Source organism: Diceros bicornis, chromosome 2, assembly GCF_020826845.1.
Source record: "Diceros bicornis minor isolate mBicDic1 chromosome 2, mDicBic1.mat.cur, whole genome shotgun sequence".
In the NCBI taxonomy this organism is placed as follows: domain Eukaryota; kingdom Metazoa; phylum Chordata; class Mammalia; order Perissodactyla; family Rhinocerotidae; genus Diceros; species Diceros bicornis.
Window position 1 is genome coordinate 47,019,032 of NC_080741.1, and position 20,011 is coordinate 47,039,042.

Genomic DNA, 20,011 nt, shown 5'->3' on the forward strand with positions numbered 1-20,011 from the left:
GAAGCTGGAGGGGCAGACGCAGGGTGGGAGTTGTGCAATGATTCAGGCTTAAGATCAAATGCCGTTAAAGAAAACTTGAGTAAAGTATGTTGGAAGGAAGGTAAAATTTGCAAGTGTCTATGCCATAGCAGCCTCTCACGATATGGAAAAAAGGGGCAGTGTAATTTCTGAAACAGGATTGAGCCTAGAGTTTTAAAAAAATGGTATTTTTCATTCTTTTAATCACAAAAGTAATACATGAGTGTTGTAGTAAACATCAGTGTTTTAATACAGAGAGTAAAATGTGACCTCTTTAATACAGAGAGTAAAATGTGACCCCTCTCACCTTTTCAGAGACTCCTCTCCCACAGTTATTCCTTCCATTTCCTACATTGTTGATTTCTCCTTCGACTTGATCATCTCCATCCTCTTACAAACATGTTCATGCATTTCCTATTACCTTAAAAAAATGCACCAAGAAGGGCTCAACCTTCACTTCTGTGGTATTCCTGCCAAAAAGTACAAACCCTGAATTAAATCAGGAGGGACATTCTACAAAGTACCTGACCAGTACTCTTCAGAAGCATCAAGGTCGTGAAAGGCAGATAAAGATAGAGGAGCTGTCTCAGATTGGAAGAGACCAAGGAGAATGATACCTTAATGCACTGTGTACCCTGGACTGGATCCTAGACCAGATAATGGAAGGAAGCCTCTGAATGTGATAAAAAGTGTATTCATTATCTGTTGCTGAGAAAAAAATATTCCGAAACATAGCAACTTAAAACTGTAAACAACTACTATCTCACACAGCTTCTGAGAGTGACTTAGCCGGGGCTTCCGCCTCAGAGTCTCTCATGAGGTTTCAGTTCAGCTCTTGGCTGGGGCTGCAGTCTTGGAGGACTTGGCTGGACTGGAGGAACTGTTTCTAAGCCCGTTGACTTGACTGTTGGCAGATGACTTTTGTTTCTTACCATGTAGCCCTCTCCATAGGCTTGCTCTTGGCACAGCTTCCCTCTTTCTGAGTGATGCAACACACACACACACACACACACACACACACACACACACAGATACACAGACACACAGAGAAACCAAGATGGGAGCTGCAATATCTTCTATAACCTACTGTAGAAAGTCACATATCATTACTTCTACTGTATTCTGTTGGGCATAGTAACCAACCCTGGGACAGCATGGGAGGGGACTTACACAAAGGGGTGAATACCAGAAATTGGGGCTATTGAATGCCACCTTGGAGGTGGGATATCACAAAGATTATTTACCCCAAAATTTACAGTAAGCATCATACTTAAATGTAGAACATTAGAAACAACTCCATTCAAGTGAGGGACCAATGGCATAAGACAAGGATGCCCACGCTTATGGTTATTATCAATACTTGTTCAAGCGTGAAGGAAGGCTCTCTTTCTCTGTGAGGACTGTTTGTCTCTTGCATTGTTTGACCCTGACCTGCTCTTCAAGTGGAGTCCTGGCCAAAGGGTACAAATAATATTTGAGTGTGACTCAGGAGAGTGAGGCTCCTTTGATGAGAAGGTGCCATGTAAGGAATATTTCTGAAGATCCATACATTAGAAATTTAATAACATACAACACCATATAATGCATAAAATGAAACAAACGGTGATGGGCATGCAATCTATTTAACAAAAAACCTTCTTGGTCTTTTTCTACATACAAAGTCATAGAAGATGAATTAGTTTCCTAGGGCTGCTGTAACAAATTACCACAAACTAGGTGGCTTAAAACAATACACACTTATTCTCTTATAGTTCTTGGTGTCAGAAATCCAAAATCAGTTTCACTGGGCCAAAAGGTGTCAACAGGGATGCACTTTGTCTAGAGGTTCTAGAAGAGGGTCTGTTTGCTTTCTTTTTTTTTTTTTTTTGTGAAAAATATTGTCCCCGAGCTAACATCTGTGCCAATCTTCCCCTATTTTGTATGTGGGGTGCCACCACAGCATGGCTTGATCAACGGTGCCTCAGTCTGCACCTGGGATTCGAACCTGTGAACCCTGGGCCGCCGAAGCAGATCATGCGAGATTAACCACCACGCCACTGGGCCAGCCCCTTCTTTCTTTTATTATTGTGGTAAAATATTCATAAAATTTATCATTTTAACCATTTTTAAGTGTACAGTTCAGGGGTCTTAAGTACGTTCACATTGTTGTGCAACCATCACCACCATCCCTCTCCAGGACTTTTTCATCTTCCCAGACTGAAATTTTGTACCCATAAACAATAACTCTCCATTTCCCTACATCCAGCAGCTGGCAAACACCATTCTACTTTCTGTCTCTATGAATTTGGCTACTCTAGGTACTTCATACAAGACGAATCATATAATACTTGTCCTTTTGTGACTGGGTTATTTCACTGAGTGTAATGTCTTCAAGGTCCCTGTTGGAGCATGTATCAGAAATTCCTTCCTTTTTAAGGCTGAATAATATTCCATTGTATGTACATTCTACATTTTGTTTATCCATTCATCCCTTAATGGACACTTGGGTTGCTTCCACCTTTCAGCTACTGTGAATAACGCCTGCCTAAACATGGGTATAGAAGGGTCTCCTTAAGACCTTGCTTCCAATTCTTTTGGGGTATATGCCCAGAAATGGAATTGCTGGATCATGTGGGAGCATCTATGTCCTTGTTTTTGTCATCTTCCAGAGTTGCACTCCTTGCATTCCATCTTCTAAGCCAGCAGGGCAGCATCTTGTTTCAGTGGTCACATAGCCTCTTCTTCCTCTCCAATTTCCCTCTGCCTCTCTCCTACAAGGACACTTGTGATTGCATTTAGGACCCATCAGGATAATCCAGGATAATCTTTTCATCTCAAGATTCTTAATTTAATCACAACTGCAAAGTCTCTTTTGCCATATAAGGAGACATTCACAGGTTCCAGGGATTAGGACCTAGATATCTCTAAGGGCCATTATTCAGCCTACCACACAAGCTAATAGAAAAGGAACACAGAAACCTATCAGGAAGAGAAAGACCCATAGAACCCCATTATCCTTAGAGATCATTACAGGAAATAGTTTGGGATGTATTTTTCCAGATTTCTTTGCACGCATATACTAACAAATGTATTTCTTTTATTTCCTTTCCTTTTTAAAAAATCAAAAATAGGATAACTTTCTACACAGCCCGGTAACTTGTCTCTTTTAATAATGTATCTTTGCAGCAAGCTCTTTAAGAGTGAAAAGGATTTACTCTCATGCTACTGTCTTCTTTGATGTAAAAATAGTGACTTTCCAGTAAAGCAAATGACTTTCAGAAAAATTCTATTTGAAATAATCTCCTAGAAATGTCAATGTTAACTTTAATTCATAAGAGGAAAGAGCGAATTTGAACCAAAATAAGGGTAAAGGCTACCTAGAATTTAGTATTTTGGGTAAATTAGAGAAAGGGCACTCACGTTATATGTGAATGCAGCATGAGAGACCTGAAGGTTAAATTACTTTGTGTGGCATGTTCATGTGCGAGTCAATGCTTCCATGGTATCAGTTTAAATTAAGCATCTGGTTTCAGAGGTGGAGAGCTCAGGAGATCTGGACTGGAATCCCGGCTTTGCCATCAAGTAGCTGTGTGAATTTAGGCAAGCTGCCTCCAGTCTCTGGGCCTCAGTATCCTCATCTTTGAAGGGAGAGGATTGGACTAGAAGTTGTCTAAGCTCCTAATGATCTTCCATTCAGCAACTTGGGAAGGGTACTATTATTCCAGCAGGGTAGAGACTCAGTTTTGAATACCAAACTCTTTACTAACTTGCTATGACCTTGAGCTAGACTGTCAGCTCCACTGGGCCTCAGTTTATTCATCTGTAAAATGAGCAGGCTGGACTAGAGTGTTCTCAAGATCCTTTCTAATTCTCACATTCTAAGACAGTGAGTCTCAAACTTCAATGTGCCTAAGAATCCCCAGGGGATCTTGTTAAAATGCAGAGTCTGATTCAGCAGGTCTGGGCTGAGGCCTGAGATTCTACGTTTCTAGCAAGTTTCCAGGTGAGGCTGATGGCTGGTCTGGAGACCACACTTTGAGTAACAAAGTATTTGGACTTTGAATTGTCAGAGAACTTTGTTAAAGACTTGGAAATTGGCAAAAGAGATGACTGCGTGTCTCTCCGGTGGAGTGCTGGCCTGGGGATTATCCGGTGCTATAGGGGTGCCCACCTTTGCTTGTCTTCTATTGTCAGCTCTATAAGAGTAGAAGTTAAGATGCAGAAGAATATAGATAGTAATGGGATGAATTTTGTTTGATGAAGGTACAATTGATTTCAGCTCCCTAGAAAAAGATGGCTTTCAAACATTGCTTTTTTTTGTCCTGTAGGATATCAACCAGTTTTGCACAATTAGCAAATTCGTTTCAGCATTTCTGGTTGCCCACATAGATGTGTTCTTCAAACTCTCCTGTAAACAGGTTTTACCTTTTTGAAAATTATACGTTAACCCCACTGGTCCTTTGCAATTCATTCATTGATTCATTGATTTATTTATAACAAGAAACACTTGCGAGGGTGAGGGAGGTTACAGGGTGGGATACATAAACTCTCTAGGAAAGTGGGTGGTCAGGCATCCTCCTTTCCTGACGCCCAACCCACGTTATCAAGTGTGGAAAGGACACTTGACCTCCAATCTTGGCCAGGTGACTCCCTTCCCAGGGCTAGAAGATCATGGAATATGGTGGAAGAAGATGCCTTAACTATCATGTGGTCGATTAAGGACCAAGAGGTTGAGAGACCCGCCCAAGCCCAGCTACGTTGGTATCCGAACCCTAGCCTCAGCACTCCTTCAGTGCTCTTTACGCCACTTGCCACCCAGTTTATTCTGGGGCTACTAAACTGATGGCTGGCACACATCTGCTGCAACTGTAAGCATTTGACCCCCCAGGTGTCCATGGTCTTGGTGACGCCAACAGCGGCGTAGACGACTGAGCCCACTGACAGGACTCGGGGCTGAGTCAAGGGCCGCCACGCAGACGCCCCCGCCCCACGGGCTGCCGGGAGTCCGGGACCTGGCAGCGCTCCGCCTCCCCGGGTTCCGCCCCTGTCTGTCTGTGTCTGCGGCGGCCGCTATCAATAAAGTTGTTGTTCTGCCAACATGGCGGCGCCCATGCTGACTGGCGGGGCCGTGTTCGCCTAACGTGAGAACCGAGCCTGTGAGCAGGTAAACCCCTGACCCGGGCTCATCGGGACGAGAAACGAGGCCCGACCTCCTCTCTCCCTGGATCTGGAGGTTCCAACTTGCTGGGTGCAGGAAGGGAAGGTGCGGGCTGGGTTATGTGGTCCCGGAGCCGTGCAATTTCTGAACTGGAAAAGTCTCCGAGATTCGGGTCTTGACTCTTTGAGCCACCGACCCCGTGGATAGCCCTAGACCCTTTCCCGGAAAAACGCTCATGTACATATAGTTTTGTACTCAAGTTCCCCCCGCCTCCGCTCCCCTACCCCAGTTTGTCCCTGGATCTTTGCTCCCTGGGCTGGGGTTTGGACTCAGTTCAAGTCCGTCTGGTGCATCTCTGGCCCGCAGGTCATTGCCACAGCATGTTAGGGCTCGAAGGGCCTCAGAGATCATCTGGGTTTACCCCCTCATCTTAAGGAGAAGCCGAGGCTCCAGATAGGAAATAATTTGCCTCAGGTCACACAGGAAATTAGTAGTTGCAAAAGTCAAGATCTGTATATTTTTGTCACAAAGCTTGGTTTCTTTAAAATTGATTTTCCCACATTCTCGCACACTTTTCTTGTAGACGCACACAAATGCCCTCATTTGCTTCTCCTATATGTTCTGTTTCTTTGTCTGTCTTTTCCTACTCTTTTTCTAGGTTTCTCTGTCTATATATGATTGTCATTTTGGGTCCAGTTCTCAGGCCTCTCCCTCTATGGTCACATGCCACTACCCCCACTATTCTCAAAAGTCTTAACTTTAAGCTCTAAGTGAGGTTGAGGTCAGGGCTGGCTCTCAAGAGGAGTGGAGCAGTGGGGATTGATGCCTTGGAAGGATGTGGAAGAAGAGATGAGATTCCAAACATCTAGGCAAGGAACTGGATGATACAGCGCTAGGGAGAAAAGGGCCAAATTGATCTTAAATACAAGACAAGAGCCAAATCTTTCACATTAATCTTATGGTCATAGTCCTCTAATAACATGGCTGCTTCTTGTTGTCAGGAAAAGGCAGTGCCCATCAGGGCTTTGGTGGTGGAGTGGTGAGAGCAGGGCCTGGGAAGTAAAAAAAGGGAACATCAGGATGTTCTGTAATAAATCATAGCCCTGAGTACACTATATGCTGAGTCTTGGGGACCCCCTAACACAAAGGGTATGAACTTTTCTTACAGAGTCTTGACAAATATTACCAGATTACTCTCCAGAGAGATGGAATCAATTTACATTCCCACCAGCAGTGTAAAAAATGCACATTTCTTTTCATTGAACAGGTTTTTGCTAATCTGATAAGCAGACTATCTTATTGTTGTTTTAGTTTGCATTTCTTTGATTAGTTGTAAAGTTGATCTTTCTTATATATTTATTAGCCATTTGTATTTCCTCTTCCCCATTGCCCATTTTTAAAATTAGGTTTTTAATGTTTCTCTTCTCTTGAGAGCTCTTTATAAAAGAGTAGTGATAAATAAATGGCAAGCAATAGGATATATTGGAGCATATGAGGAAGCCATTTGGGGTAAAACTAATTCAGCCTGAGTTTGTTTTTCCAAAAGGGGCTGTCGCCTTTAAACATGCATTGTGTATCTGCTTTACCATGTCCCAAAGAGAAGAGTAAATGCCCTTAAGATAAAGATGCAACTTCCCCCACACTGGCATTTCCTTAAGGATAAGCAATTTCTCCCTAGGCTAGGATTTGACTGCTGCACTCATCCTGTGACCGCCCAGCTCGAGACAACAGACCTGACACCAGCCATGCCCATCAAGACAGCAGACCTGCTCCCTGCTGTGTCCATCAATAGCTATTCTGGCAGGGCAATCTTGTGGCTATTGTAAAAGGGACATTGCCATCATATGTGATACATGCTCTTTGATGGTATATAACGGCTCTGTACACCCCACTTCTTTGGTGCCTTTCCTTCCTTACAGAAGGAAGGCCCCAGGCTATGTTCCTCGAAAGTTGGCTCATAATAAACTCACCACGATTTTGATTTATAGATTGATTACGAATTATTTATGTTGACAGTAGGATAACCTTTTGTTGCAGTTTTGGTAATTTTCTCTCAGTTTGTTTGCTTTCTAATTTTGTTCATAGTGTTTTTGATATACCGATATTTTACATTTTTAGAGAGATTTATTAATCTCTCTCATAAAGAGATTAATTCTCATTCTCATAAAGAATTCCTTTATGAATTCTTCCATTGCTTTTATGCTCAGGACAGAGCATCCTCCACCTTGGAAAGAATTATTAAATACTTATCTATATTTTTATCTTGTTTTATGGTATTTAAAAAAAATTCTTTAATCTATATGGAATTTACTCTGGTTTATGCTTTGAAGTGGGGCTCTAATTTGAATTTTTCCCTCATTCATTGAATAATCTATCACTTTCTAATCTACTTGGGCTTTTTTCTTTATGAACTTTAAGTTCTTTTAAATACTCAGATCTGTTTCAGGATTCTCTAGTGTATACTATTGTTTTATGTAAAGAAAAGGTTATTAGTGAGCCAGGTATTATGTAGTCATTTTTAGAAAGCTTATTCCTGTTGTGTAGACAGGGATTCTTGTTATGTGTTGTTTATGATTTGGTGTATAGTATAAGAAAGTTATAGAGACAGGATTTGAATTTTCAGTGAAAGAATGACCTGGTTTCATATTGCTCATATTCGTGATCTGTCTGCACTCTTTGGTATTTCATTTGTCACAATGGTTCACCAGCATTGAAACCAAAAATTAGTGAGACTACAGTTCAGGTCAGTTTGTGTTTTTATAATTTTATTGTTTTCCATTTTTTCTACTCAAGAGGACAGTCATTATGTGTTCTTAGGGAATGTAATCTAGGAGAGAAATGGCAGGCATCTATCTGTGTGCCCTCTGCTAAACTGGCATTCTTTGGCTTGCAAAGATATAGAAATGCTGACTTAGCAAGAGAACCATAAAATCCATGACTCCTGTGGATAGTTCTAATTATGTAGAAACTCAACCTGTAAAAATAAGTGGAACTGGGGCTGGCCCGGTGGCGTAATGGTTAAAATCGTGCACTCCGCTTCAGCGGCCTAGGGTTCACAGGTTCGGATCCCGGGCGTGGATCTACGCACTGCTCGTTGAGCCGTGCTGTGGCGGCGTCCCACATACAAGGTGGAGGAGGATTGGCACAGGTGTTAGCTTAGGGCCAGTCTTCCTCACACACACACAAAAATGATAAGTGCAGTTGCCTTAATTAACAGAGTGTCTGTATATTAGGTTGGTCATATGGAATTGCTGATATTCAACCAATTTCATACAGTTCACCCTAATATCTATAGTCACATCTACACGCTTTAAAATAGCCAAGCCCAAGGGATAGGGAGGTTTTTTTTCAGTCTGTTTCTGATTCCACCCTTAAAGAAGCAAGAGGTGTTAAATACAGTGAGAATTGGTATGTCAAGGACTTTGGCAGACCAACTTATAAAATGCCAGCACTGTGATGCCATTTTATGTGAGTGTCAGACCCACTTGTATAAGCCTGTAATGAACCCTCTTAGCAACATTTGTGACCCAGTACCTTTGTGACACAGGCCAAACCCTAGTAGATAGGAAAAAATTTTGAGGGAATCAAAGAATTAACATCAGCTTAGAGTGCCAGGTTCTTCCTTTATTTCTCTCTTGGTTTTGAAAGATCTATTTTCATCTGTTCCTTCACTGTAGCATTTCTTGACAGCTGTTATGCAGGAAGACAGAAAGTTTAGGCTATTTAGTCATAAATCCTAAATATTTGATGAACTGTCTCCTCAACCTTTTAAACAGTGATAAAACATGAAACTTCTTCCATGAGGTCATTTCTGGAATTCACCTTTGGAGGAAACCAATGAAACATTCAAGTTGAATTTTAAATTGCAGCTAGCTGGATGTCCTGGTGGGCCCCAACCTATGAGTTGTATTCCAAAAAACCATAGCACTCACTGCTATTACACATATTGTATGTTCATTTGTTTGTTTCTTATCTGCTTTTCTCTCCTAGTATGTAAATGCCATGAAAGAAGGGACTTTGTTTCTGATCGCTGCTATATCCCCACAGCCTAGAACAGTGTTGGACCTAGTGGCACTCAATAAATATTTGGTAAATGAATGAAGAACAAAATGAATAAACAGTCTTCTAAATAATAGTTATTTCCTGGCTCAGCCTACTGAGTGTATTTCACTCATAATGTGTATAAAAAATGCTAATAATAGCTCAGAGTCTCTGGTCCTCCCGGGAGGCCTGTGTTCAGATCTCTTCTGATATTTGAGGCAGAGGCCAAGCCAAGATGTGCTGGAGCTCTTCTGAAGCCTGGACGATGGGAAGTGAACCCTGCTGGACAGGCCCTGGGCTGGCCTAAAGGGGAAGGAGGGGGCTCCACTGCCCCCCGTGCAACCTGTGAGCTTGTGGCAGGAGCTGGCCCAGGTGGTGGTCTCCATTTGTTCCTATGGGGTTTTTGTATCTTTGGTGTTTGAGGGCACTGACCACCTGTTTAGTTTCCATTAGAAAGTTGTGTTTCACTCCACTGAAATTCTAGGGAAAGAAATCATGACAGGAATAAGAGGAAAGCATGTATGTGGGCAGGGAACACTGGGCTGTGCTGAATGGAGGGACAGGCTCCAGAGAGGGTTCTGGCAGCTCACAAGTGTGCTTTCTGCCTTCTTTTTCAGGGTCTTCCCACCTTCTGAAGAATGGCTTCTACTTGGCAGAGGCTGGGTTTTTATGCCTGTCTTCTGAAAAGGCAGCTAAATGGTGGGCCAGATGTCATCAAGTGGGGAAAGAGAGTGATTCTAGGATGTACCAGAGGTATTTACAGTGCCACGGGGAAGTGGACAAAAGAGTATACGTTGCAGACAAGAAAGGATGTCGAGAAATGGTGGCATCAACGAATAAAAGAACAGGCCTCCAAAATTTCAGAAACGGATGTGAGTATTTTGAGAGATTCTGAGAGGGTACAGAAGAGAGGCTAAGGGGTCGACTCTGGGGTCGGACTGCCTGAGTTCAAATAAGTTATGATGTATGTGACCTTAATCCAGATGATTGAATCTCTCTCTGCTTCAGTTTTCTTATCTAAAATGGACAGTGATGATAATAGTGCCTATCTGCTTCCTAGGATGCTTGTGAGGGGTAAATGAGATGAGACAAGGTTAGTGCTTAGAAGAGGTTCAGTGTGGTACATGTACATACAAGGTGCATGCGGACAGCGCCACACTGGGCATTCTGGTGCAGCATTTAGTGGGGAAACTCATCAAGACAGGAGCCATAGCAGGTGTTGGCTCCTTTGTGGTCCATTGCAGGGTGGGGTGGCACACAGGGATCTGGCAGGGTCAGATGTGAGACTCCAGGAGAGGCGCCTGGGCACCTCAGCTATGGAACTTATAATATAAGATGCTTATTTTGAGAAATACCTGCCCCTCCCCTGGCATGACCTTGGCCTCCAACCCTGTTCTGCCACCTTAGCATCATGATTTGGGAGGTATCAGTTCTTCCCCTAGTGTGATCTGGGGCTAGGATCCAACCTTGCAGTAGCAGCTGTATAAGTTTGTGGACTGTTGGCTTCTTGTCCATATGCACCAGCTCAGCACGCTCTCCCTGAATTGTGTTAGGTACTTGGCTGTAGCCAGTTTCCATGGCGTGCTCTGCTGGAGGCTGGCTCCTTCTCTGGGAGGCCAGCCTGCTGGGGATCAGTCTTGGATGCATTAACCCTTAACTCTCGATATTGGTCAAAATGACCAATGGAATATGTAATTTGTTACATGAAATGTTGAATCTGATCAGAACAAAGCACTATAAGATAGAGTTTTACTCTTAGAATTCTGACCATCCGTTTGTAATAGTTACCAGTCAAATAATACAGACCCTCTATGCTTAATTAAAGAAATTAGGCCAAAAGCGAGCAGATGAGGAAATACATCTTCACAAGACCGTGCCTCACTGGATTGCCTTTTCCCCATGTCCTGATTCTCACTCCTATCAGACTCATTCTTTCTGCAGTTGGTCCTTCCTTATGAAGAATGTGGGCGGGGGTGGGTGGCTGGGGCTATTTGTGTTAAACTGGAGGGTGGTTTTTGGCATTGGTTAGAAAGAAAATCTGGTATTGAGAGGCATATAATATGTAACGAGTGAAATGACAAAAAGGAAGGCTTGACTGTAATGCGTTAATTGTCAATGAAAGCTTGACCTTTACCTCATTAGGAAGTGAAAAGCTGTTGTGTCAGCCTGACCAGGCTAATGTAACTAAATGTATTTTGGAAACAAACTCCAGGGAGCTGTTTAATTCTGAATGAGGAGCGTAAAATTAGCTTTTTTTCTTTGGTTTATAATTTTTCTTTTGGTTTATAATTTAGGACTTCCATACATTTTGAAGTTGTGGCTTATTGATTTTGTGACATCTCATTCTTCTTAAGCATATGGTTTTTTAAAAACATTAAATGGATCAAAATAAACTGTATTTCAATAATTGGGGAAATAGCTTTAGGGATATTGTGGGTGATCGGAAATGGTAAAGTGGAGAGAGCACTTGATGAGGAGTCTGGAGCCTGGACATTAATACTGGCTCTGCCCCCAAATCAGTGTGATCTTGGCCATATCATTTAGCTCTTTGATCCTCAGATCTCTTGCAATGTTTATCTCACAGAATTGTTTTTAAAATCAAATAAGAAAATGTGGCTGAATTCATTTTACAAACTGAAGTGTTATATAAATAAAAGATACAAGAGGATAAAAACATATAGTACGTCTGTCAAGAACTGAGAATATGACTGGATGCTGGTTGATTTTGAAGCGTTTATGATCAACCTCACTGTGGTGTTAGATACATTTGAAATCCACCTAAATGAGATACCAGAAATTGACTATCTTGCCATCATCATTATAAAAAGAACTTCCATTTAATGAGCATTTTACTATGTGTCAGGCACCTTCTTTCCATTTATTATCTCACTTAATCCTGAAACAACCCTGAGGGCAGGTTGAGAATATTATTATTCTCATTTTTTGGAGTAAGAAAACTGAGGCTCAGAGAGGGGTTTGGGAATTTGTCGAGATGCACAACTAACCTGTGACAGAGCCAGGATTCAAACCTAGATATGTTTGATTCCTGAGCTCATTCTTTCACCTAGAACCTTCTTTTGCCTCACCTTTGATTTACAGATTGTAACGGAGCCCAGAAAGGCAGCGGAACTTGCCTAGGGTCTCACAGCTTGTGGCAAGGTTGAGACCAGAGCTAGGGCTCTGGGCCCCTCCCTTCTGCCATGCTCTAGACCCAGCGGCAGCCTCAGAGCATTGTCTATAAAGATGCAGAAGCTATCTTTCTTCTGACGTCAGAAGCTGATAAAAATAATAGGACCCACTTATAAAAACCATCCTTTCCCATCGCTTACAATCTTAATTTCTTTTAAAGACTTAATTAAATTCTTATACTTTTATATAATTAGAAAAATTTCCCTTTCAATCACATTCCTGCTCAATTATAACATAAACTCCCATAATTCCTTCTCTCCTTTCCACCCCCAGAGGATAGAACTCATTTCTTTGTCACAGAGGAAAATGACTTAATTCACACAGAAAAGCAAAAGGCAGGGGCAGGCAGTGAGCTAATACTTTTTCTGCAATAAACAAAAAGATTCATGAATATTTAAGACTTTTGCTAGCGATACTTTTCTATACATCTTCTATAAACTCAATTTTGGAGTTTGACTTAGCTAATATATAGTGAATCACTTGGTTTTGCTATAAATTTAATCTTTGTTGCAGACATACAAAAAGGAGATGCTCCTGAAGAAGGTATATGTGGAAATGGTTGGGGCAAGATTGATTGTTAAATAAACATAATATAAAAAATAAATAATCACTATAATAAAAACAAGGTGATTATAATAAAAGAAAAATAGGTTTAATGTAAAAATTTTAAAATGAAAAATTAGAAATAATTTATATCAAGGATTTTATTGTTTTTTTCACGTCCCAAAGAACTCTGTAACAGCTATTTTCCCATGCCCCTAAAATTCCCAGAGAAAAGACAACAGGCCTAATCCATTGCAAGGAGTAAGGTTTGAACAGAGTGGACAGTTTGCTTGCTTCCAATTCTTTGCCAAGTAACAGAATGCGGGCTTACACCTCCTTTGAGGGACTTGCCTATAGGCTGAGAGGATTATCTGTCTCTCCTGCTTAAAGACAGTAAGTCCTGAGTCCCCACCGACTCCTGACTCTCAGGTCTTCTCTCACGCTGCTGAGGTTTTCCTAGGAATTGTGGATCCTCAGTTTCCAATTAAAGTGCATGATCAGTGCATTTATGTAAATCCATTTATGTAAATCAACAAGCAGTTGTCCCTGCAGCATTTCAAGACAATTTTTGAGTTTATGCGTTATCCAGATTCTTTATTTATTCTCTTTTCCCTTTCCTTCCTTCACGTAACTCTACTTCCCACTTGTTGGTAATTTCTAGAGGATGGGCAGGACAGAGAAAAGTCCCACTCTAGTCTATTTGCCACATATTAGTGGCTCTGTTAAAGGTTTGTTTAATATCTTTGCTGAAGGAGGTTTAAAGCAAGGGGTCAAACGAGATTTGGAAGAATCTGATTTCTGGTTTCTTTTACAGTTGGCTGTATCCATTATCACTCTTGCAAGTACTTAGCAAAAATATACCCCAACCTCCACAAATACGCAAAAGAATGGTTGTGAATATTCTGTTTTCCATTGGTTTTCATTCCTTTTGCGGAAGCAAAGCCTTCAAGAATGCTAGTAGAACTCTAGGAAGGGAGTAAGGACAGAAGGAGAAAAAAAGGCAGAAATAAATGAAATAATGATAATATTGGACAGTCCCAATCCTCAGTGACCAAACGGAAGCAGTTCCCTGTTGCTCCTCCTTTCTCAGAGGAGCCCCGCGTAGGGGGAGTTAAGGCTGGGCGCGGGGAACGCTCCCATCACCAGGACAGGATTTGTGAAGGTTGCTGGGGAAAATGCCCATCAGTAATGTGTTCTACAGAGGCCAGCTATTAGGCTTTCAGAGCACAGAGGCCAACAAACATTTATGCAACAGTTAGTAAACTCCTGCTGGGGGCGGCCGGGGTCTGGGGGGTAGGCAGAAAGATGATTAAAACATAGTCCTTGCCCTTGAACAACAGATCTCCAATAAGGAATCAATTAAATGGCTACTACCTTTCCTTTGGAGCCTTATCCCCTCGTGTGCCCAAACTTGTGACAGCATTCACTGTTTTACTGGTGGGAGAACTAAGGTGCCCAAAGTCCAAGTTCCAATAAGGACTTCCTGCCCTGTGTTCATCCTGTTCAGATGCATGTACCGTTTCCCTGTGTTTCTCATGATGAAGCTGTGTGTTTGGAAGCTGGAGAGTTATATAACCCTGGCCCGAGGCTGCCTATAGATCACCTCTGGGAAACAACAACTTCTCGCTTCATTGGCTAAGATTTTCTCATTACCTTCACGTATCAACTTTTTCTATTGAAAGGCAAGCTAACAATACAGTGGAGAAACCCAGGACCCAAACCAGTGCCTTAGGATGCAGCTCTTACTGCTAAATCCAAGTCTGAATGCAGCCTCAGGGAATTTAGGAAAGGGCTCCATTTTTAGAGATGTCACATCTCTGTGATTCACTATTGTTTCCTTGAATTATATGGATATGTGTTAGAGCTGCATTTAGAAAAACATACAGTTCTTTAAGACCTAGATAGAAGCTGTCTTAAAAGAGAAGCTTTTAAAAGAGAAAGAAGAAGATTAAAAATATATATGGGCACTTGGAGGTTGTTCGGCATTATTTTGGATATTCTTTAGCTTAAACCAGGGCTTTGCATTTTGGTTTTTGACATTTTTGTCAACTTGCAGTATGAGAACAGTATTTTAAAAAGGAAACTTTTAAAAATGTTAAATTATTACCTTAAGTAAAGTGCCAAAATATTATGTGAATGCAGGGTTCCCAGTAAATGCTTAATAAATGCTCATTGTCTTTCTTTGTCATTCTTTCCTAGAAATCAAAGCCCAAGTTTTACATGCTTTCCATGTTCCCGTATCCTTCTGGCAAGCTGCACATGGGCCATGTGCGTGTGTACACCATCAGCGACACCATTGCACGGTTCCAGAAGATGAGAGGGATGCAGGTAAGGAAAGATGCCTGTTGGAACAGCCCTCTTCTGCCCCACTCGGGACAACAAGAATGTAGTAGCGTGTTCAAGACAAATAAAGAAAACCAATTTTACTTAAGATTAGGATAGCTTTGTAGATAAACATGAAAAGCTCAGTGTTTCCCTTTATGAACTGAAAGACATAATAAAGCATCTCGATTAATTGGGGCAGCCATGTGCTGGGTGTTGTGCTAGGGATGGAGGTGGGGTGGGGGTGGAGTGAAAGATAGCTACAAATGTGGGTAATACGTGCTGTCTGCCCAAGGAGGGGCTCACAATGGGGGTGAAACCTAAAGAAATAATCATTGCATAGGGGGATGAATCCAATAGTACAAATATGGATCAAAGGCTGTGAGTAGGAGGTGGGACCACAAGAGATTTTTCTCCTTGTATTTGATATTTTCAATATTCTCTAATAAGCATGTATTTATTTCATAATGGAAAAAGTAAAATTTTTGTAAGAAAAAATAATTGGGCAGTAACAAACCTGGGGGAATCGGGAAAGGCTCCTATGAAGGGGGAGTGTCTGACATGGGTCTTGAAGGATGAGGTAAAATTTCCTGGGAGAAGAGGAGCAAGACCCTTCCTTGGCTGATGTGGGTCAGTCCCCCTTACCCCACTGCCAATTACCCAAGAGCCTGCCCTTCACTCTTTGCAACACATCATCTGTAAGATGAGGTAGGAATAATCATAGTATCTTCTTTAATCACCTACAGAGAGTGGCAGGATCGAAGAGGGGCTGAGAGCATGGGCCATCAAACCAGAGAGCCAGGATTCGAATGCCAGCTCTTAACATTTAGTAGCTATGTGACCTTTGACTAGTTACTTACTTAACCTCTCTAAGACCTAGTTTTCCCTCATCTGTAAAATGGGGATAAAATAGTACCGGCCGTTTGGCCTGTTACAAGGTTTCAAAGAGGATGACTATAAAGCACTTAGCACATACCTGGCACATAGTACGAAACCAGTAAATGTTAGCACTGCCAGCAGAGGGCTGGAGCCTGAGAGCCCATTGTGCAGATCTCTGCCCAACTTCATGTTTATTAGTCACCTTAGTAGCTTGAAATCCACCATTGTAGGAGTATTTACACCATAGAAATCAGCAAACCCTACAAATCAGGACTTTTTCTTCCAGAGAGCCAACTGTTAAACATTTACGGGCACTCCCACTGGCTATTGCTATTATTAACCTGTCAGGGCGTGCACAAATGATATGTGCCACCTCCCAGTCTTTATAAAGGTTTTCTTTTAGAAGGGTAAGTGCGTTTGTTGTCACAAGTGCTTTGAAAATTTATGCTGAACTGACATTGGCAGCAAGAAGTACTCCTAAAAAGGAAGTCAAGTTATAACATCTCTTTGTCACTTGAAGAGTTAATAACTTTATACCATCAAATTCAGAGATTCGTGTTCTACTTTAAGATGGCCAAAGGTGTTTGTCTCCCTGGTTTACGCCAGATGTTCTTTTTCCCGGACATTGCTTTCCATCGTTTCTGCTATGTTTATTAGAAAGAGACGGTGCAGAATGAATTGGCTTTTTACTTTTTTTTTTTGATGAGGAAGATCAGCCCTGAGATAACATCCTTTGCCAATCTTCCTCTTTTCTGCTGAGGAAGATTAGCCCTGAGCTAACATCTGTGCCCATCTTCCTCTGTTTTGTATATGGGATGCCACCACAGCATGACTTGATGAGCAGTGCGTAGGTCTGCGCCCCAGATCCAAACCTGTGAACCCTGGACCGCCGAAGCAGAGCGTGCGAACTTAACCACTATGCCATCGGGTCAGCCCCTGAAGTATAATTCTTTATCTGTGGTTCTTCAAATAGATTTATCTTATTTTTTTACTTTTGCCAACTTATTTTGGACAATTAGCGAGTGCAGGCAAATCACTGAAGATTAAGCTTTTACGGCAAAACTGTACATTTATGATAATGTGCAGAGAAGCCTTTTAGCAGATAGTTGGTTGAGGGAGTATAGGTGGGATTCTCATTCCCTTGGATGGATAAGATGTTACAGAGAAAGCTCAATGCAGAGCCCCAGGCCCAGAGGTACTGGGACCCTTGTAGGCAGCTCAGACCCAGAAAACAAAATGGAGTCCCCTGCTGTAACTAAAGCCCGTGGTCAGGCTGGATCCAGGAATTGGACAACTTAGGTTTGAGCTCCGTTTTACCACTTTCTCACTGAGTGATCCTGCACAAGTCACTTAATATCTTTGAATCCCACTTTCCTCATCTTCAAAGTAGAGATAATAATTCTTCCCTCACAAGATTGTTGTGCAGGTTAAGTAAGATAGGACATGTGTCTGGCACATAATAATCCCTTAATAAGAGGTAGCCGTAATTAGTATTTATACTGATCTGATTTACTCTGGGAAGTCATTCACCACAATTTAATAAATAAATCCCTATGCCCTTCTGCCTATGGCATGCTGCATAGAGTTGCCTTCTAAGAAGCAACTTAACTGCAAAACTTTGCCTGCAGTTTGTATTATCTGTCCTATGACTTGAGTGGTGTCTGAATCACTTTTATTATTCGCCTTAGGGCATCTTGGTCTGTGTGATCAGCAGGCGCCTAGGGTTCCCTTAGTTCCTCAGTTTCAGTTGCTCTGTTTAAGATGATAAGCTGTCTTTTTGGAGTATCCTCCAAAATCCTCCAGGTTTTCCTGAAATTAATTTCTTGTTAACTTTCATAGCCCGTATTTAACTCACATCATCCCAAATAACTACCAAATTTGGTGAAAACTTATTCTGCCATTTTTAAGTGATATGGCAAAAGAGAAACAGAAATCTCAGAGTAATTGTCAGCAGTGTGAAAGCCTGTTGAGCTTCCTGTTGTTTTAAAATTCTTCCTTCCCAACATCAGGACTAGTCCCAGAGATACAATGGGACTGGATTCAGGTCAAGTTCAATGATCCTCACTGTAAGCAGGGAAGGAATGTCTAATCGGGAATAACAGGGTCTGACGTGTGTATCAATTAATTCATTCAATACATAGTCATTGAGCATCAGCTTTATTCTAAATACTGGGCTTTTTACTGTATTAAATAGAAATACTGGACACTCAGATTCAAAATCAGTCAGTGGGCCTAAGAAAAATTCAGCAAGCTTTGCCTTTTTCTATAACTTGTTAATTTGTTGATTGGTTTGCTTTGTTCTTGAATGGAGATATGTGAGGTAATTCTAAGGCACACTACAAACAGCATTATAGGAGGTAAAAAGTGGAGTGACCCATGAACCAAGTCTTCTCTCCTCAAGGCCACTAGTGACCTCCCTTGATGTGTCTCTGTCCTCATCTTTCTCACCCTCAGCAACGTGTAATACAGTAGGCCATTTTCTTCTCCCTGAAACACTCTGCTCTCTTGGCAAGAGACTCCACTCTCCAGGTTTTTCTCCTGCATCTTGGCTTCTTTCTCCCAAGTTACTCCACAAGTTTTTCCTGCTCTACTCCGTCTTTGCATACTCTTTATCAGACTGAGAAAGTTCCCCTTTATTCCTAGTTGGCTGAGAATTTTTATCATGAATGAGTGTTGATTTTTGTCAAACGCCTTTTCTCCATCAATTACAGAGATGATATATGATTTTTGTCCTTAGATCTGTTCATGTGGTGTATTATGGTGATTGATTTTTTAAAATATCAAACCAACTTTGCATTCCTGGGACAAATTTCATTTAGTCATGATGTATTTTCTTTTTAATTTATATGTTGCTGTATTCAATTTGCTAATATCCCTATATGCATGAGGGATATTGATCTGTAATTTTCTTTTCTTGTAATACTTTTGTCTAGTTTTGATATCAGAGTTATGCTGGCCTCATAAAACAAGCTAGGAAATGTTCCATTCTTCCTGTTTTCTGAAATCATTGTGTATTATTGGTATTATTTCTTCCTTAAATGTTTGGTAGCATTCACCAGTGATGGTGTGTAGGCCTAGAGTTTTCTTTGTGGGAAGTTTTAAAATTACAAATATTGTTTCTATGCTGGACATAGGGCTATTCAGATCTTCTGTTTCTTTCTGTGTCAGTTTTAAGAAGTTGTGTTTTACGAAGAGTTTGTCACCCCACCTCAGATTCTGTTCTGGACTGCCTTCTCTTTTTTTCTCTATCCACTTTTGCCTGGTAGTCTCATCTATCATCATTAGTTTATATGTGATACTTCAAAAAATTATAAACATTTTCAACACAGAAGTACAGAGAACATTATCACAAATATTCAGACCTGCCATCCAGATATACTAGATATCACCATTTAATCACATTAGCCTCAGCGCTTTTTTTTTTAATGTCACAGATACAGTTGTGCCTCTCTGCAATCAGATTCCAATCCTTCAGTTCAAAGTAACCATTATCCCAAAGTTAATATATATCTTTGACTTCATGTTTTCTTGCTTTTACTGTATATATTGTTTAAGGATATATATACACACTTATATGTAATATTGTGTGTGGTTTTTTTTTTCTTTTTTTTTTTTGGTGGGGAAGATCAGCACTGAGCTAATATCTGATGCCAATCCTCCTCTTTTTGGTGAGGAAGATTGGCCCTGAGCTAACATCTGTGCCCATCTTTCTCCACTTTATATGAGATACTGCGACAGCATGGCTTAACAAGCAGTGCGTTGGTGCGCACCTGGGATCCGAACCAGCGAACCCCGGGCCGCCGCAGCAGAGCGCATGCACTTAACCACTTGCGCCACCGGGCTAGCCCGTATATTGTGTGTTTTTAATTTTATATAAAAGAT

The 20,011-nt window shown here is 41.4% G+C and overlaps 1 protein-coding gene across 2 annotated transcripts in view; it reads left to right on the forward strand.

Moving 5' to 3' along the window:
* Window positions 1-5,090: 5,090 nt before the first annotated feature.
* LARS2 (leucyl-tRNA synthetase 2, mitochondrial) overlaps window positions 5,091-20,011 on the forward strand; it is a 164,453-nt gene continuing 149,532 nt past the window's right edge. The window contains exons 1-3 of one of the 2 annotated variants that reach the window (XM_058556627.1): window positions 5,091-5,161; window positions 9,814-10,068; window positions 15,128-15,256. In XM_058556627.1, the coding sequence (XP_058412610.1) occupies window positions 9,835-10,068; window positions 15,128-15,256 (363 nt within the window). In that variant the 5' untranslated portion in view covers window positions 5,091-5,161; window positions 9,814-9,834. Of the gene's footprint in view, window positions 5,162-5,207; window positions 5,261-9,813; window positions 10,069-15,127; window positions 15,257-20,011 lie in introns of those variants that run through there. The other variant, XM_058556636.1, reaches the window with a different exon arrangement.